The sequence below is a fragment of the Myxine glutinosa genome, chromosome 5 (assembly GCF_964187855.1).
Source record: "Myxine glutinosa chromosome 5, kmMyxGlut1.1, whole genome shotgun sequence".
NCBI classification, from domain to species: Eukaryota; Metazoa; Chordata; class Myxini; order Myxiniformes; family Myxinidae; genus Myxine; species Myxine glutinosa.
Genome location: NC_136265.1, coordinates 166952322 through 166972421, shown reverse-complemented (window position 1 = coordinate 166972421; position 20100 = coordinate 166952322). Strand labels below are relative to the sequence as shown.

General features: G+C 35.3%; 1 protein-coding gene across 2 annotated transcripts in view; it reads left to right on the top strand.

Moving 5' to 3' along the window:
• MIF4GD (MIF4G domain containing) overlaps window positions 1-19060 on the top strand; it is a 30769-nt gene extending 11709 nt beyond the window's left edge. Inside the window, exons 5-6 of one of the 2 annotated variants that reach the window (XM_068115638.2) lie at window positions 15205-15297; window positions 15424-19060. In XM_068115638.2, coding sequence (XP_067971739.2) covers window positions 15205-15297; window positions 15424-15648 — 318 coding nt within the window. In that variant the 3' untranslated portion in view covers window positions 15649-19060. The remainder of the gene's footprint in view (window positions 1-15204; window positions 15298-15423) is intronic. The other variant, XM_068115639.2, reaches the window with a different exon arrangement.
• Window positions 19061-20100: the final 1040 nt, after the last annotated feature.

Here is a 20100-nt window from a genome sequence, read left to right as displayed (position 1 = left end):
TCCTTCCTCCTTCTCTTCTTCAATTCCTTCGTCAGCCCTTGCAACCCTTGAGTTTGAGCCCCAAAGAATATTATACATATACTCATCTGGATTTTGAGATATTCTTGTATCTATAATTATTTTTCTCATAATAGGGTACCAATAAGATTTGTTGATAATTTCTAAAAGAGTTTTATATTTCATAACTTTGAGAAGTTCATTTTTATTTAATATTTTTAACAAGTCTCTATTTGTGGGTTTAGCAATATCAGTATAAGGCCAGTTTTTAATGGCAAAATTTCCATGTGTATGTTCCAATTCGTACGGTATGTAAAACCGAGCACCCTTTTCTTGAAGGTATCCCTGAATACAAAAATTATAATTCTCTTGTAGGCTTCTTCCTGCCATTTATGTATCAGAAATATATGTGAGATTAATATTATGACAGGTAATACCACCCCATCTTCCCACTACCAAATCGGTTTGTATTCCTCGGCTTTCTATCCTTATCTCATTACCTTCCTTCTTTGTCATGTTAACCATCGCTATACTACCATATATTTTTCTTTTCTTAAAATCATGTATTTGTTGTTTGATAATTGTACTTCCACATAGATCCTTATCCTCACCAAGTGGATAATATTCTTCTTTACGGGACTGATTAAAATCATGTAGGTCTTCTAAGTTTATTGAAAAAAACCAATTATACCCTAAATCAGGCATTTCATATCCCCATTTATTAATTCGCATGTTAACCATATGTCCTTCTTTATAAAATTCAATTGTAAGCAGGTAGTTAAATTCAATGAGGAAAGGTGTATGGTCAGTATAACCAGGTGTTGTGGTTGTAAATTTTACTTGTTTCACAAAACGTGCTGTTTTCTTTAAAGATATATATTGTGATAAATCACTGAATCTAATCAAGTCATTCGCATCTGTAGGGTTTGGATAATTGATTAATTTATAAGTATTCTTCATATTAATATTTTTACTTATACTATATTTTTGTCGTTCAGCCTGTGCCTTTGTATAATAATTTGATAAATCAATATCCTGAGAGGATTTTCCAAAGATAGAACCATCTTTTCCAACATAGGTCATTTATATTAGATAAAAAATGATATCATAAAAATTTCCATTATTGTTGAGTTGAAATAATACATATAAACATAATTGACCACAACATTTAGAATTAATTTCTTGAACTTGGAATGTTTGATAAACACCATTCTGTAAGAATTGTATTACTTCAACAGGTGGTGGAATACCATAACTATCAAAATAATATTTATCCTGACCATTATGAATACAAACCCAATGAGTACCATTCTGTGTGTCTAAATTCATAATAATATTCTTTGTATTCTTATTTATATGTATTAATTCATCTCTCATACAAATAACCACATTATCAATTTTTAGTGTTTTACAATACTTAGCTAGTTCTATATTTGACGTTGTATTCTTTCCAAATTGTTTAAACCATTCATCCATTTATTTATGAGAAAGATACAATCCATTACCCCGTTTAGTTAGTTTAACACCCGCTTGAGCGATAGAGGAAAGCATTTCTCCAACCAACAATCTAACTTTATCAGGCAGTGGGTGAGTAAAATCCACAATTACACCACTTCCACTAATTTGTTTCTCCAACTCCTTGTTATGTCTTTCCAATTCTTTTTGAGCTTTTAGTTGTGCCTTCCTTTCGTTAGCAGTTTTTACCGCTGTTGAAATACCACCAGTCAATGCTCCCGCCGCACTTAAACCAGCAAGTAAAGGAATTAGAAACGGGAGAAATCCTCCACTCGTTTCCCGTGTTGAATATTTCTTCAACATGGGTTTTGTCATTTTAATTTTAAGTGAACCAGCATCATTTAGTGTTTTCACCTGCTCTCTTGTGAGTAAAACATCAATTCTTACTGCTCCTTTTCTTTGAATTGTATTAACATTAATAATACAAGGCTTTTGATTTTGAATACAAGATGTTAATTTATTAAGATTGATTTGATTAACATATACCCCTACCATTTATTTATGAGAAAAAACCTATGTGATATTAATCATAACACCATTATCTGTATTAATCTGTAATTCTGTTTCCTCCAAAAGTAAACAATAAGCGTCAACTTCTTCATTCTCTCCTCTTTCAATGTATTGAGAAGTATCCACTCTATTAGACTTTATAGTTTCTTTTTGAGAACTCAGGTCAATTGTATAGATTGTATAAAGTTTTTTAAATGCAACCATATCCAAAATAGGATCATTATTACCGTTGCTTTCACACACCTTTTGGTAAGACTTGTAGGCTTCCCCAAAATCATTTTTTTCCCAATCAATTTCCAATCTATCTCGTGGATAAAATGTACCATCAAGTGAAACCCGAAGTTGTTTCACCTTAGCATTATCACTCAACGCATTATTCTTATTAGTACCGTCCTCTCCATCTGGTTTTTAAAAAATGAGCCAGAGGTATCGTGGCTTTCCTTGAAGAACACCCAAATTCCAAGTGTAGGTAGTGTGTTCCAGTTTAACGTGTTGACATCTTCTTTTAAGGTATGATACATTTAGCGGTTTCTTTGAGTTAAGTCTTCTATTTAACATCTCTTCCGTTTTAAGATTAGGAGTATATTCACTGATATACCAACACAAATCATTAATAACAAATTTATTGTTGTCTCCAAAAGCATTTTCATCCCCAAAAAGCAACCTATTTACATTATCATTCCTTTGTAGTTGAAATCTAATTTTAAGACCATACAAAACTTTGTCATCATCACAAAATCCAAATATACCTTTCAGAGGTACTGCTACGGTAAAACTATTCTCTGGTTTTGTGTCATCATTATACATTGCCTTCCTTTGACTATAACCAGGGTCTGCGTTTGTACCCGTTGACATATCAGGAATAAAACCTTCAACAGCTCCCTTACCCATTCTATCACTAAACGAATATAGTGTGAATTTCATCATTTCAGATGTAGCAGCGACATAATCAACCGCTTCAACCTCTTGTGTTCCAATATACAGTCGGACACTATCAAACATTTTCCAGAAGAAATCATTTACGAGTGTAGCATTAGTGTTATTCGCAGCCTTTGTGAATTTAAATTTACACAGCAAGAAACTATCAGCTATATTCAAGTAAGTTTGTTGATTATTTATTTCAAAACTTTTTGTTCCATTTGAATTCCAGTCGGTTCCTGTAATAGCATTTACCTTAAAATAGTCTTCCTTTTTAGTGGAGTTTGAAATGATAATTGTATCATCCAAATCATAGATACTATCAATCGCTTCCATACTTGTATTTATATAGCATTAAAATTGTTGAAACCCTGATCCAAGTATTTTAATGATTTTTTGTCGTTCTTGTGAAGATAGTTGAGTTTTACCTTTTTTAATTTCTTTGATTGCTTGTAATTTATGGGACTCCTTTTGAGCATCTTTTATACTCTTTACAGCACCCGCTACATTTCCCATGAGAGAAGCAGTTGAACCAATTAGGTCTTTATGTTTAAGAATGGTTGAACCAATACCCATTAGAGTATCAATTATCCCATCTCCTTTATTTCTAAATTGATGTCCCACACCCCGTTGTCTCTTTGGTTTATAGTATCCTCTACCCACATACCTTGTATAGTATGGTGAAAGGAACATCCCATCCCCTGTAATTATTTTATATTTTCCCAACTCGTGTTTCCTCACAATAACCATTATTTATTTATTGAAAAACTTCACGTAGGTGAATTCTGATGGATATAATTTCATCATTAAAGGATATCATACGATTATCTTGGTCGGTTATCCTAAAATTTACTCTGTATATGGTTTTTCCTGACACAGGTAAATAGACAAGATTTTTTGGTTCCATATTAAATTTATAACCAATCGGGGTTGAGTATGCACTGAATGAAAATATTGTATTTGTTCTTATTCCATCGTTAAAAGCACCATCAATCAAATCACAATGAATTAATACTGAATTTATACCGGAGGATATTTGAATGACATTATCACTGTAAAACGTCCCGTTAGTTTCAATCTTTTTTGAAGAGAAACCCAATAGCTCTTTGAACGAATTTTCAATCGTGAAATCAACTTTATAATTATTTTTTAGTTTAATAGTTGATTTTGAAGTGTGTTTTTGAATAGTTATTACCATATTCTTTGGTTCATCACCTTTTTCTTTCATAAGGCGGGAGACTTCTGAAGATATTTGAGAAATCTCGTAAGCTCCGGGTGAAACGGTTATAGTTTTATATCCACTTCCTGGATTATAACTAAACTTGTTGTTTTTCTCTGTGATATTAAACAAGGTATTATAAGTTTCCATCGACAATAAAGATGCCTCATATTCTTTTGTGTGGTCAAGTTGTAGTGGGTAAGGGAATGATGCTGTGTAATCACTCGTTGTAAAATCAAAACTAAGAATTGTGCTTCTCATCTTATTTAATGTCTAATAAAATATCTTTGTATTGACATTTATTAATTATTTTCATATTCATCAACTGATCTAAAATGGCTGAGGTTTCATTAAAACAATTGTTGTTTCCAGCCTTCTTACTACCTAACAACAATAATAGTCTATTAACTAATTGTGATGGGTCATTTGGAAGAAAACTAACACCTGAACCAAGCTTTCTTAAAGCATCAATAATATGTTTCTCCTTCTCATTCTTCTTACTTTTACCAGCAACAGAAACTCTATAATCAAGTGAGTTTAGTAAATCAATATATACCCTATCTTCCTCTCTTTCCATATCAAGTGGTTCCTCAAAATATTTTGAACCATTTAATCCAGAGTTTGTTAGAAGAAACATTAATCTTGGAGTTAATTCAACATTTGGTTGAGTAGAACTTAAGAATACCAATTTATCATTAAATATCAATACCTTTTCTTTCACAAGATAAAACTGTGCTGGTTCTTCTGTTGGAATGAGACCTGCTCTGGTTTTTGAATTCACCGAATATTCATTGTTTTGAAGAGCTTCCACAACATAATTAGGGGGTTGATTTACCTCCTCAAGTTTCCGAAATAATCCTTCATCATCATATTCTAATTCTCCAAGTTCTTGCTCTGTCATTTGACTAAAATCTTTGATCATTTGAAGTTTTTTTGGAGTAAATTCTACTGTGGGAACTGTAGGTGAGTGTTGAGTTTTCAAAAGTGGTTTAAAGAATTTCTCTTGTTTTCTTTCAAAGGCTTCTTCACCAGTTAGTTTCTGTCTCCGTTTCTTCTTTATCTCTTCCTGTTGTTTAACAACTTTTGAAACCAACTCTTGATGTTCTTTAAACTTTCTTGCTCTTTCGTCGGTATTCATTTTCTGTATTTATTTATTGAAAAATATCATTTAGTATCTCATCTTGTTTCACAACAATATATTTATATTTTCCAATCGTGTGTTTCATAGAATTTTCAAATTCCTTCTTACTACATAATGTAGAACAATTATCTCTCCAAAAATTATTTATATCTATTGAATTTAACTTAAATAAAATAAAAGTATTAGCATTGTTTCTTATTGAGCGTCGAGGGAGTTGAAAATATGACTGACTAAGATAAATACAATTACAAGAAGAATGTCTCCCTCTTGTATAGTAGCTATCCATTACTGTTTGGTTTCTCTCATTAACACAATCATCAAAGATAACGAGGTTCTTTTTTGATTTATCTAAATCTTGAGGTGAAGGTATATCATCCGTATTATCACTAAGAATACAAGTAATGGGTTTTGGTTTCGATTTTGATTTCTGTGTATCACAAAATAATTGTATTATATCTTCAATATTATAATCATTTAGTTTGTTTTGAAGTTTAAATAAACCGATAATGTCTTCCTTTTTAAGACCTGCATTAAAACCATGTGAGAGTAGTTGATACTCGGGTTGAAAACTTGACTTTGTAAAAATTATTAAATTATCATAATCTAAAAAATTAGGACGAAGGAGCATCTTTAAAAGTAAACAGGTTTTTCCACATCCACTTGAACCAACTATTAGACATCTCAATGAATTTGGAATATTCTTATGATTATTAAATTTTATCTTATTTTCCCAAACAGGTAAAAAATCATTCATTTATATATTTGAAAAACAAGTCATCTAACTTTTTTTGAGCTATTTTAGAAACTCTATATTTTATCCTGAGTTCAGGTTTAATTTTAAAATAATCCATTATTTTATTTATATAGTATCTTGTATTAACATTTCCATTAAAATTATTTTGAATAATAAATATCATTAAACCCTTATACATTTCCTCAATACAAATAGTCTCTTCCCTTGAAAGAAATGGTGTATTATCATCACAATACTTAACATTCATCTCTCTTATTAATCTTGTAAAGTAATTCATTTTTGGTTCTAATTTAAAAGAGTTATATATTTTTCTATATATTTTTTTATCATCAATTAAAATTAAATCACAGAAAATACATTGTTTATATGAATCCTCATTATTAAGCCCTCTTCTATCACAAGCCGGACAATTCTCTAATTTATCGTATGGTGAGTCTGGAAATTCTAAATATCCTTCTATCATATTTATATAGTAAATTTTTACTTAAACTAAACGCAAGTTTATTATCTAATAAATACAATGTTTCAAAACACAAAAGACAAATTTCAATCAATCTCTACTTCGGTGGAAGATATAGAAAAATATGTCAAAGATGTAAAATTGAACAAAGATAAATATGGAAATTTTTGGATTAAACCCATAATGGAGAATAACATGTGTCCTTTTATTAAATTTACAGGACAAGCTATGTTAATTAATAACTCTATTAAAGTAAATTTGACAAAAGTTTCTCCACTACTACTGGCAATTTACTCAAAGCTTGAAAAGATCATTGATAAAGAAGTTTTGAAAATGAATGATAAGACCATCAACGATTCTAGAGGAAACATTTGTATATTCTTTAATAAACCCAAAGATGTGGGTGAAATTAATAATATGAATATTAGTGGTGAACTATCATTCCGTACCCTGATTATTAGAGATTATTTGAAAATAACATTTAATGTAAAAAATATTGTGGTTATTAGTTCTAATGAAAGAAAATATATAGATATTGATGGGAATATTTTTTTCTGATAATTAAATATGAGTCATTACAGCAGTGAAGATTTTACTATTTCCTTGGAAGATTTTATCATGACAAAGATAAAGGTCAATAAATTGTCAGAATGTGTTTGTACTCCTTGTAATGAAAAAATGATCACAACAAGTGTTGTAAACCAGATTAACAATATATCGGATGAAGACCTTCTTCCTTTGTTTAATCCAACGACAACATATAGCGTTAAGAAAGCTGTGGTTAAAGAAATAAAAAAGGGCCTTTCAAGTTCAATTGGACATAGTGTTGTATGGCTTTTGTATCTTCAAAAAATTGTTAATAATGTCGAATCATCAGTGAGTTTGAATCACATAGTCAAGACTGAAGTTCTTAAAACAATTGAAAAAGAGACGTTCAAGCTTAAAGATGACAAACTAATTTGTTATCCACAGCCACAACCGCCACCTAAAAGTACTTCATTGAACTCAGATGATAGTTATGAGAGTAGCTTTATTGATGACTCTGAGTATGATTCTGAGTATTCATGTGATAGTTATGGCTCAGATGATTCTGAGTGAAAAAGTGTTTTAGTTTAAGTACAGCGATATATAAAAAGGAGCTGTAAAGCTCAAAAGTGTTTTACTTTAAGTACAGTGATATATATAAAACACCACATTTTCTCACGCTATAAATATGGTTTATTGTGATACTTGCGAGAAGGAAGTAAAATATTATAAACAACATATTCTCACCGCAAAACATACATACAACATTTTTAACAAACTTTCCCCTCTTCCACCTGAAACAAAACACTGTTCTACATGTAATAAAAATATCCTCAAGAAAGGCTTCAAAATACATCTTAAAACAAATCTACATTTATCAAATTTTATCACAACTAAAAACTCTGATGGAGCATTCAAAGGACATATTAAAATAAGAGTCTTTAACTTCAAACCTCCTGAACCAGAGTCTATAGTTGATGCTGTAGAAATAGTTAAACCTGCTGTTCAAACGTTGATTGAAAAAACACTAAAGGAAATGAAACCACTTAAATTTTATATGGGAGTAAAATTAGAAATGACAAAGGATGAAGGAGTTATAGATGCACCATACATGAGAACTGAACCGCACTTTATATCTTCATATCAAGATTTTAAATCATCAGGAGTCTATGATGAACTTATTAAACAAGAGCAAGATGTGGATAATTCAATCGTAGGAAGTGGATTCAATATAGGAAAAATTATTTACATCGATATTCATATTCTTAAATCAGATCCTCTAAAAGCTTCTTCTTACATTGATTTACCCAGTGTTATCAAAAATAGAAAAGCAGTTATCAATATCAAAAATAAAGACAATAAATGTTTTCTCTGGTCTATTCTAGCACACTTACATCCTCCACATTTTCATGGTGAAAGAGTATCTCATTATAAAAAATATGAGAATACATTAAATACGAAAGATCTAAAGTTTCCTATGGCTTTAAATGATATTCCTAAATTTGAAAAGATGAATAATTTATCAGTTAATGTTTATGGTCTAACAGAAACAAACAACATTCAGGTTTTAAAGCTTTCTGACAATTGTAAACAAACTCATATTAATCTTCTATATTTTAATTCAGAGGAAAATTCACATTATACATACATCAAAGATCTTTCTAAATTGGTTCGTACACAAGTATGTGAAAGAACAAATAAAATATATATTTGTACACGTTGTCTTAACTTCTTCAATACACAAGAAAGATTGGATAAACACTCAAATTATTGTGGTGAACATAAATCAACGGTAATTAAAATGCCGAAAGAAGGCTCAAAGATTTCATTCAAAGATGAAAAGAAAACAATAAAACATCCATTTGTTATATATGCTGATTTTGAAAGTATTCTAGAAAAAATTGATACTGCTTCTCCAGATCCAAAAAAATCATACACAAATAAATATCAAAAACATACTCCTTGCGGTTTTTGTTATTATATCAAATCATCCGTTGGTGATGAATATAACAAGTTAGAGGAGTATAGAGGCTCAAATACCCCAGAGGAGTTTGTGAAACGACTAGAAAAAGACTGTTCGATTAACCAAGATAATGAGAGAAACCAATAAACCAATGTCCTTAACAAGTAAAGAAAAAAGAGAATTTAGACATCCAAAGGCTGCCTGTCATATTTGTGAGAAGAAAATTGGTAAAGGTCGAAAGGTTAGAGACCATTGTCATCTCACTGGTAAATATAGAGGTCCGGCTCATCAAAGTTGTTATATTAATTATCAACTCCCCTCTTTCATTCCTGTCTTTCTTCATAACAACGCTCATTGTGATACACATCTATTTATTAATGAACTTTCAAAGACATCTGGACACATTTCAGTAATTCCTAACACGGATCAGAAATACATTTCATTCACAAAAACAATTCACACATCTCCTATTACTCATATCAGATTTCTTGATACATTTAAATTCATGGCAAGTCCATTGGTTAACTTGGTTCAAAATCTAAAAGAGTTTCCATGTCTTTCAGAGTATTTTTCAGACAAAGATTTACTAACACAAAAGGGAATTTATCCCTATGACTATATGGACTCATTTGAGAGATTCAATGAAACACAAATTCCTTCAAAAGAAAATTTCTATAATAAATTAAATAATAGTCATATACCTGATAAAGATTATGTACACGCACAAAATGTTTGGAAAAAATATAACATCAAGAATCTTGGTGAGTATCATGATTTGTATCTCAAAACTGATGTTCTTCTTCTAGCTGATGTCTTTGAGGCTTTCAGAACAATCTGTCATTCTGGATATGGATTGGATCCTGCTCACTATTACACTGCTCCTGGTCTTGCTTGGAGCGCGATGTTGAAAATGACAAAACAAGATTTGGATTTAATAACAGATGTTGACATGCTCTTGATGATTGAAAAGTCAAAAAGAGGTGGAATTTCACAAGTCTGTTCAAAGAGATATACAAAAGTAAATAACAAATATCTTCCAAATTATGATTCAACAAAAGAGAGTTCTTACTTAATGTACTATGACTCAAATAACTTGTATGGTTGGGCAATGTCTCAGGCTCTTCCTTATGGAAAACTTAGATGGGTAACGGAAAAAGACTACAAAAAGGTTTTACAAGATGTATGTATCTCTACACAAAAAGAATTGGATGATTCAAAGGTTGGTTATTATTTTGAAGTTGATTTGAAATATCCAGAGGAACTCCATAACCTACACAAAGATCTCCCATTTGCTTGTGAAAAGGAAATTCCAAAGAATGAGTGGTTAAGTGATTATCAACAATCATTTAATGTAAAGGGTAAAGCGTCAGAGAAGCTTCTAACAACACTATACAACAAGAAAAATTATGTTCTTCATCAAAGAAATTTGAGACAATGTCTTTCAAAGGGTCTCCGTGTTGAAAAGATACATAGGATTCTAAAGTTCAATCAAAGTTATTGGTTAAAGGGGTACATTGATTTTAATACACAAATAAGAACAGAGTCAAAAACAGATTTTGAGAAAGACTTTTATAAATTGATGAATAATGCGGTCTTTGGTAAGACCATGGAAAATGTGAGGAAAAGACAAAATATCAGACTATCAACATCTTGGAAACAAGCATCAAAATTAATTAATAGACCGAGTTTTACGAGAGTTGAGGTCTTTACTGAGAACTTTTGTGCGATCCATTTGATTAAAGAGAGTATTGAAATGGACAAACCTATTTATATTGGAACATCAATTCTTGATTTGTCAAAGTCATTAATGTATGATTACTTTTATAATAACTTGAGGAAGAAATATCAAAATGATGTTAATCTACTTTACATGGATACAGATAGTTTTATTTTGAAAATTAATACTGATGATGTTTATTCAGACATGAAAAAGGACATTAATATTTATGATACAAGTAATTATAGTCCAGAGAGTGAGTTGTTCTCTTCTAAAAATAAAAAGGTGATTGGAAAGTTCAAGGATGAATTAGGAGGAAATGTTATGAGTGAATTTGTGGGATTGAGGTCCAAGGCTTATGCTTATAAATATATTGTGAATAACGTTGAAAAGACTGATAAGAAGTTAAAAGGTGTAAAGAAAAATGTTATCAAAGAAATAATAAACTTTAAGGATTATTATAACTGTTTAACAACAAAGAAAGAAGAGTTTAGAAAGATTAATGGAATAAGAAGTTATAAACATCAATTATATACAGAAGAGATAAATAAGAAAGCATTAGGAGCTTTTGATGATAAGAGGTTTATTTTAGAAAATGGGATTGATAGTCTCCCTTATGGTTATATAAGTATATAAGTGATAAGATATATATAAGTGATAAGATCTATATAAGTGATATATATATTAGTGATAAGATATATATAAGTGATAAGATATATATAAGTGATAAGATATATATTAGTGATAAGATAATGGGGTTAGGGATTTTAAGGGCTACCGCCGCCTTTTTTATTAATATATAAATGATAGAACCAAGTATCAACCAGACTAAAGAGTGGAGGTGTAATCAACCTTGGTATATAAATGGAAAACATAATGAATGTGAAAAATATCAAATAGGTATAATTGAAAAGGCAACTGGTAAAAAAGTTCACAAAACAAATAAGAGAATTAATTTAAATACTGGTGAGTTGGGTAAAAAAAGATGGAAATATTTTTGAGTGGACGGAAAACTTTAATGGTTGTCAGGAAAATATATACTTTAATTTAAAAATGGTATGTGGCACTGGAGGCACCCAAACAAGAACATTGAGGGAGGTTTATCATTTTATTTTAACTCAGTTAAAATATCTTGAAAAAGAACCAAACTCAAACATATACTTTGTCAATATATTAGACGGTGAAGAGAGTTGTAGGAGAATTAAATTATTTCCCACACATAAACAAATATTTGTCGGGTCGATGTTTGAGTGGGTTATATTCACCAGATGATATTAAGAGTAAAAGGTCCATAAGGTCAGAAGGATCACAGGTGTTTAAGTGGTCTAATGAATAAGGCTAGCATGTCAAAAGGTGAGAAGGTTCGTAAAGAACAGGGTGAGAGAAATAGAGGTGCTTTGGGTTAATGAGGAGAGAGGAAAATTAACATGTAAGTCAATGGGAATTTGGAGGTGTCCCAGGATCAACATTATTACACTACTCACTACAACCCTTACCTCTGGCCAGATCTTCACGTCCAGGGTCAGTTTATCATACCTGTGAGTTGAACGAGAAAAATGGGGAACCGTGCCTGCAACTTTGTAACAGCTACTAATTGATCGAACGAACCAACGCTACGTGTCGTACCATTATTAACTAACGAGCCGATTGGTACTTGAGCTACTACTCTCAGAAATGCTATCTCAAACCCTCGTAACATGCATCTCGTAACACACATCAATCCCCATGTACACAATATAACTTAAATGTTAAATATAATACTTCATGATAACTGAAACTAATCCTATGTGTATGTGCCCATAATCTCCCAGGAGGTGCACGAAGTCCTCACCAGGCTCGCAACCACTTTTATAGACAGGAAATTTGATGGACAGGTTGGGTGTGTAGCAAGGATGAATTGATTCGATTTTGGTGAAGATCCGGATCCAATAATGTTTTTTGTGACTCCACCATTGAGGGATGGAGCCAAAAACGATATGCAGTATGGCATGATATTTCAAAAAGATGTGGATGGATTATGACAAAACTTGATGGATGATTTGGATAGGTGACAAGAACCAAGTCGATTAGATTTTGGTCCAGGTCCGGATGCAGATCCGACATATCGGTGGGATACAAAATGGAAACTGTTCAGCTTGGCGGACGTATGCGGCTATGCGCTCTACTGAGTGCAATTCTAGTTTGTCTAAATAATACGAGGGGCGATCAAAACGTTTGCGGGACAATCATTTTTGCCTTGGTTGTCGTCTTCTTATTGTATGCATAATGGGCTGGAAGTCACTGTTGCAGTGCTTCCTCCCCTGTAGGTTAATGAGACTCAGATTATGGCCTACAACTCGCCTACTCTTTGTTGAAAGACACCGTAGGATTTTCAGAGTCCGCCAACTAATAAAAGTACAGACCTCTGCAACTAAATGTGTATGCAAAGGAAGACACCCTGCCTTGCGAAGCACGGATCGATGGAACACCCAGTTTAACTTCCCATCCCGCGGACGGTACAATCAACGACGCAACACCCTGCCGATGAAGCACCAACACCTTGCTTTTTAATTAGGTCGGGAATATAAATCAGGCTAGGTAGCTGAAAGGTGAGATCGCTACCTTTGAGCTTTCCTGTCAGCCTTTTAGCTCCAAAACGAATTTCTGTGAGCTGATGGGACAACTGCATTTCACATACAAAAACATTGTAGAACTTTTGTCCACACTAGCTCAGCATAGCATACTTTCTTAACACTCAACACTCAACCCCATCCAGCACATATACCTTAACTCATTTTTTAAATAGTTGCTATGGTCATGGAGGAGCTGTCACACACAAAACACATTCACATGCAGATACAGACAACACAGGATTTGACATCAGACAAATGAGGCCGTTTAACTTGTATGAAGCAACTTCGCGGAACACTACGTGTAGCAGCAGAACCGTGGAGTGGTGGAGTTTTTCTTTGCCCATTCAGCAGAGCACATTTAGGGAGAAATCTCTCTTCCCAATGGATTCCAAACTCATGGGGTTTATCCATGGTCTCTACTCCAAATCCTGGCCATCAAGCGAGGAAGCGACATGTTTTTAATGTCTGATGACTTGGCCAGGGTTGGAATTGAACCGTTGACCTCCTAGACTTGGAGCGGATGCTCTTACCACAATGCCATTGATTTTTTGCGAATGTTGATCTCCCCCCGAATGTTGATCCCCTTTCTTTTTGTCCCCCGTCGCACCGCGGAGCAAAAGGGGGACTATGGTTTTCCCCTCCGTCCGTGTGTCCGTCCGTCCGTCCGTCCGTCCGTGCATGCATACGTGCGTGCGTAAGCCAAGGACCGCATTCGAATTTGGTGTGTGGGTGCAACCCACGTCAAAATCCAAGATGGCCACCGCCATGTATGTCTGATGCCATGTATGTCTGAACCTTGTGAGCGGAATATCTTGAAAAATAAGCGAAGTACCAACTTCTAATCTGGTGTGTGGGTGTATCTAGGCAAAAGGAAGAACCCTATTGAAAATTGGGTCACCACGTCAAAATCCAAGATGGCCGCCGCCATGTATGTCTGAACTTTGTGAGCGGAATATCTTGAAAAATAAGCGAAGTACCAACTTCTAATCTGGTGTGTGGGTGTATCTAGGCACAAGGAAGAAAGCTATTGAAAATTGGGTCGCCACGTCAAAATCCAAGATGGCCGCCGCCATGTATGTCTGAACCTTGTGAGCGGAATATCTTGAAACATAAGCGAAGTACCAACTTCTAATCTGGTGTGTGGGTGTATCTAGGCATAAGGAAGAACGCTATTGAAAATTGGGTCGCCACGTCAAAATCCAAGATGGCCGCCTTCATGTATGTCTGAACCTTGTGAGCGAAATATCATATCGTAGCATGTTTTCTGCGTCTTCCACTTTGTCAACTCACATCATTTTCCCAACGGGTGACCTAGGCGTAACGCTTGTAAATTTTATCAACCATTCATAGTGTGATTGTTGGTTCAATGAAGGTACATTTTGATTGCCATAACTTTGTGTATGTTTGCTATAATCGTCAATAGATGTATTAAAGATGAGAACCAAGGGTAGGTGTGCAAATATGTATTTAATGTACCAGTCTTTGCCACGTTTTCTGCCTTAAACTTTGTGAGCAAGATCAAATACGCTTAAAATACAGAATTTGCAACCTTGTTTATATCGTGTGATACCAAATAACATGTACAGATTAATTTGAGCAAAAGTCTCATTCACATAAGTGATCACTCATGATGTCAGATTGATCAACCAATAGAAAGATGAACCTGACTTATGCCTCAAGTTTTAATTTTTTATTATTTTTGTTACGGAAGTGTGGTCGCCAGGAGGGGGGATTGGGATGGGTCCAGTCCGATGTTGTTTTGTTTATCATGGAGGTGAATGTGACAGTTAAGCCAAAACAACATTTTGAATGTTAAAGACATATAAGCCATCTTGTGTAAGCATTGTTACACACTTGGTGCCATGTCCTCCAGGTAGGCAACGGTCCGATGGTTGCACTAGTGGAGCCCATTTATGAATGCCTGAACAGAATGACGAAATCTGATGCTGTGACCCATGAGGAGGAGGTGGGGTTTATTTGCTTCTGTGCTTTATTTGTTGTTGTTGTTGTTGCTTATTACAACTTTCTATTTCTTGTACATCTCATTTCACTCAAAATTTAACTCCTTAACACGTCACACTTTTCCTTTAAGGTGTGTTGTTTGGTAGAGCAGCTGCATCACATCGGCAAACAATTGGAGAACCGAAACGAGACTCGAATGGCTGAGTTGTTCTGCACGCTGCGTGACTGCTTCTTCCTCGACAGACTCACATCTCTCTCTCGCCTCCTTTTGCTCAACATCATTGAATTCAGAGCTGGTGGGTGGGAGTTTGGCGAGTCAGCAAGGAAGTATTACTACAGCGAGCTTCCCAATTAACCCACACCTGCCGATAACTTTTTCTTGTGACTACCAGAAAGTGCCGTCTACATATTTCATACAAAGAAAATGGCGAAGTTTGGACTCCTTCCCTACTCCCCAAATCATCAAAACCCCCAACATCCCTTTCTTCATGCCCCATAATCCCCTTTTCCCCCTTATTTCCAGTCTCCTAAGTAACTATTCTTTTTACCAGTTTCATTCTCCTAACTAACCTAACCTCCATTTTCAACTTCCACCTGCATATGTATTATGTAGATAGCCACTCGCTTCTGAACTACATATCAGTAGAATTACAAATGCCTTGTTTTCAACGATCTTAAAACTGTTGGGTTTATTTTTTATTTATTTTTCATTTTATAACTTTGGCCAAGCATTTGCCAAAGTGTATTAATTTAATTTAACAGTTTAGCGTGTCCTTCCTGTCTTAGTCGTCTGTTGATGTTACCGATGTTTTCAATATCTACAACATTGCACAGTTCATAAGTTCGTGCCTTATTAAGTTTTTATTTAAAAAAAGAAGACATTTTAAACATGTTAACATGTTGATACCATGTAATTTGGAAGTTTTAGATGTGCCTAACTAACATGGCTTTTTAAGCTTAGTAACCTTTATTAGTTTTAAATTTGTTTCTTAAGTGATTATTTTTTCAAGCGTTTCATTCACTTTTACTGGATGTGTAAGAAGTCATTTGAAAGTTGTCCGAGATAAATTTTACACGCTAAAGATTTTGTTTTGTTGTTGACGATGTGTGTTCAAAACTTTAAAAGAGGTAAACTTCTTCATCTTTCGTATGATCTTGTAGACAAGTTCAATTGAATATCAATGCAAGTTATTTGCAAGTTGCAAGTTATTTGCAAAGTTACAAGTACATCAGTAATGCAAGTTATTTGATCTCGGCATCAGTTCTGCAAAGTTCTGTATAGTTCTGCAAAGGACATGCTGAATCTCCTCTACATGCGGTCTTGTACAACATGTAGGACTTTCTGTTCTTGATTGTCACAGGTACACAGTGGGCTCTCTCTCGGTTTGCTTCCACTTATACATATGATGAGCGGTCCTTGCATGTCGAGTTTGTAGTCGGTTAAGACCACTCCATTGGCGTCTGTAGGTCAAAGCCTGGGGGCTCCTTTGTGGGATCTTGAATTAGCTGGCCATCTCAGACTGATGCCTTTTCCCATTGCTGCCGCCACAACTCCTTATCATTTGTATTGGCCACTGCAGATCCCCTAATCCAGAAAGGCTTCCGTGACTTCAATCAAAGTCTGGGAGGATTCAGTAGCTCTTCATAGATTGGCAGGTCAGCATCTAACTTTATCTCAGGAAGGTACACTAAGGATGTTTGTGCTTGCCAATTGAATGTCTGAGGATGCGATGTTAGTCAGCACAGGGAGCCACGGTAGAGGGATTGACTTCAGTGTGCCAGATACAATTCTCATTGCAGAGTTCAGGATAGTGTCAAGGTGTTTAGTGCAACTGCTCTCAGCCCAGACAGGTGTACATTACTCTGCAGTGGGATACACTAGACTACTAGAGTGACAGTAGAAGTGTGAAGGCTGTGTGTGCTAGCTCCCTAGCTTGTGCCGGCAAGCTTATGGATGAGGTTTACTATGGTCTTCGTTTTCTCACAAACCCTTTTCAGATGTTACCTGAATGTCAGGCTGCGATCCAGAGTGATTCCAAGATATTTTGGGTGTGGTTCATTCTGGACTGACTTTTCACAGAAGGAAACATCTAGTTTGGCATGAGCCACGTGATTGATCAGATGGAAGGCAGTGACAGTATTTTTTGATCGATTGGGACGGAGTCTCCATTTGGTGAAACATTCCTCCAAAGCCTTGAGGTCGTTCATGAGAACTCTGCTCACATCATCAAGATTGCACGCTTTGTAGGCAAGAGAAAGATCATTAGCATAAGCAGACTTTGTTGATTTGAGTGCCTCTTCTACTTTATGAAGGGTGTATGGGGATGCCAAGCTAGAGGTAGTAGGTAGTGTGGCCATGGTAGCAGAAACTTCCTTCTGCATCTTGGTCCTATGTTGCTTTTGGAATTCTGGAGGGGCTTTGATGCTACAGCATTCGCAGTGACTGGCGGTGGACGATGTTTGAGTGGGCTAGAGGCACCAAGGGGCGGAGAAGGTTTCAACTTTTCTGATAGAATGGGTGAAATCTATTCTCTTTACAGTTTCAATCCATCTTTGATTGTGTGCAGAGTCAAGAGATGAGAGAAGTTGTGTAGCTGTGTCTGGATTTCCTGTTGTCTCGTACTCCTTCAAAAGGGCTTCAGTTTCTGGAAGCCAGCAAGGGGTGAAAGTTGTTCTGTATCTGCGAAGGATGTTCATGGCAGCAGATTTGAGGAATTGAAAAAAGGACTTATCAGGCTTATGATTAATGCAAGTGATCTTCTCATCTAGTTCTGTGGCAAAACCTGACCAATTGGCTTTATGACGTTCGATCGAGGGGAAGGTTTTCATGCGATTAGCGGTGGCAACATGGATGATGGCATGGTGGTGTTGGCAGTGAGGGAAATATGGGAGCATCTTGCGCTACCCCATTAAGGTCTGAGATAGCTCGTCAGTTGCTACAAAGCAGAGATCAGGGTGGTAATCCCTATATCCCTGCATGAGTGGAAGGAGCTTAGTTGTTTGGCATCATACAGGAGGAAACGGTCATTAGCCGAAGCTCAATCTGACAATTATTGTTCACCAGCAACATTGTTGTCGCTGTATCCCCAGAAATGGTGGCGACTATTGAAATCTCCAAGGTGAATTTCAGGATGCTGTTACACTGGGAGGGCAGGGAGTGGCCAAACACTAACAGGCGGTTTGTAGTTAAGCAACAAATCTTCAAAGTTAAGAAGATATCGGAAGAGTTAGACTCACATATTACAGTTCAATCACATAGTGAACAATACGCTCTTCTTGCCGTGGTTTAACGATTTGACAAGGACTCGTAAACTCCTGAAAGACTATCGCTTTTCAGGCTGAATTACATCATGTTTCTTATTGACAATGGTACTGCTGTTATTTTGTCCTTTTCTGTTGTTTTTTAAAAATTATTTATTTACAGTGATCTCAAGGCTTGCAGTGGAGCTTATACATACTTCATGTGGAAGAAAAAGACATGAGTAGACATGAATTTACTTTTTACTTGAACTATAAGGAGATTAGTAGGACGCAATGGACAAACGCATATTGTATATGGGATTTGAACCTGGGTTATCTGTATCATGTGCCATCGGTTCACATCGGGACACTGACAGACTGACCTGAGGTCAACCAGATGGTGCAGATGTCACGCACTTTCCTCTGAGATGATTGGTGTGGGTTCGATTATCGAAGGACTTGTGTGTGGGGGGAAAGGGGTGGGGATGAGTGAGGAAATGAACAAAATAAAACGAATTTTAATTCACAAAAGCCTTAATTTTTTTTTAGTGACATTAATTGCAAAGATCGGTTTCGGTTTCATTCCTTCCCCAAGTATATCTATCTCCATCTGTCTATTTGCGTCTTTCCTTTCCTGACTATGGAAACCCTTCCTAACCACACACAGATGTGTAGTGAGGTGGCATGGCCTAACGATTAAATGCATTTTTTCATAATTAAGCACTAAACTTCCCACATGTGTTCAGGAATATATTGTTACGTTTGTGGGGTAAGAGGGATGAAATTATGGTGAAAATATCGCTATGTCGTATGTACTCCCATGTGCGTGTTTGCTTCATTGTAAAAACTACCAAATCAACAGTTAAAAGGATTTTGAGCCGATAGGTGTTACGGCCTTGGCAAGATCGATGGAGACAGCGATCTGTTAGCGTATACACCGCCCAAATAGCTATGTGCAATTCTCTCATGTAGAGATTAAACGTCGTTTGAACTTTGGCCGAGGTCATTATCTACTTTTAATGATGTTTATATACGAATGATGTTTAATGATGTTTATATTGGTTTTGGGTCGTCCTTTCCGCATATCTCGTGGGATTGTGAGTTGGAGAGACGGCCGTGATGGCGGGGAGGGGGTTGGAATTCTCCTAAGCAGGGATTCAACCCGTGTCCTTATAAAAGGTCTTAGTCCGAGGTCACCGAGTCCGATCGGTGCAGCCGTGCAGCGATCGGTGCAGCCGTTTGTGCGGCACCCGGGAAAACAACATCGTCCAAATGAAAACATCGTCACAATGAATGTTATGCGAATGCGAATGTTATGCGGGAGTCCAAACCAGAGAATGCTGGAGACCAAAGCTGAAATTGGAAAAACTAAATAGCCTATTTTACTCCTGGAGATCCCAGGATTACCCACCCAAAATATCGTTGCGATCGGTTCAGCAGTTTTTGCGGTACCTTCGAATGGACAGACAGACAGACAGACAGACAGATGGACAGACGGACAGACAGACGGATGGACATTTGGTGAATTATAGTAAGATTGTACCAAATTTCACTTTGACATTATGGG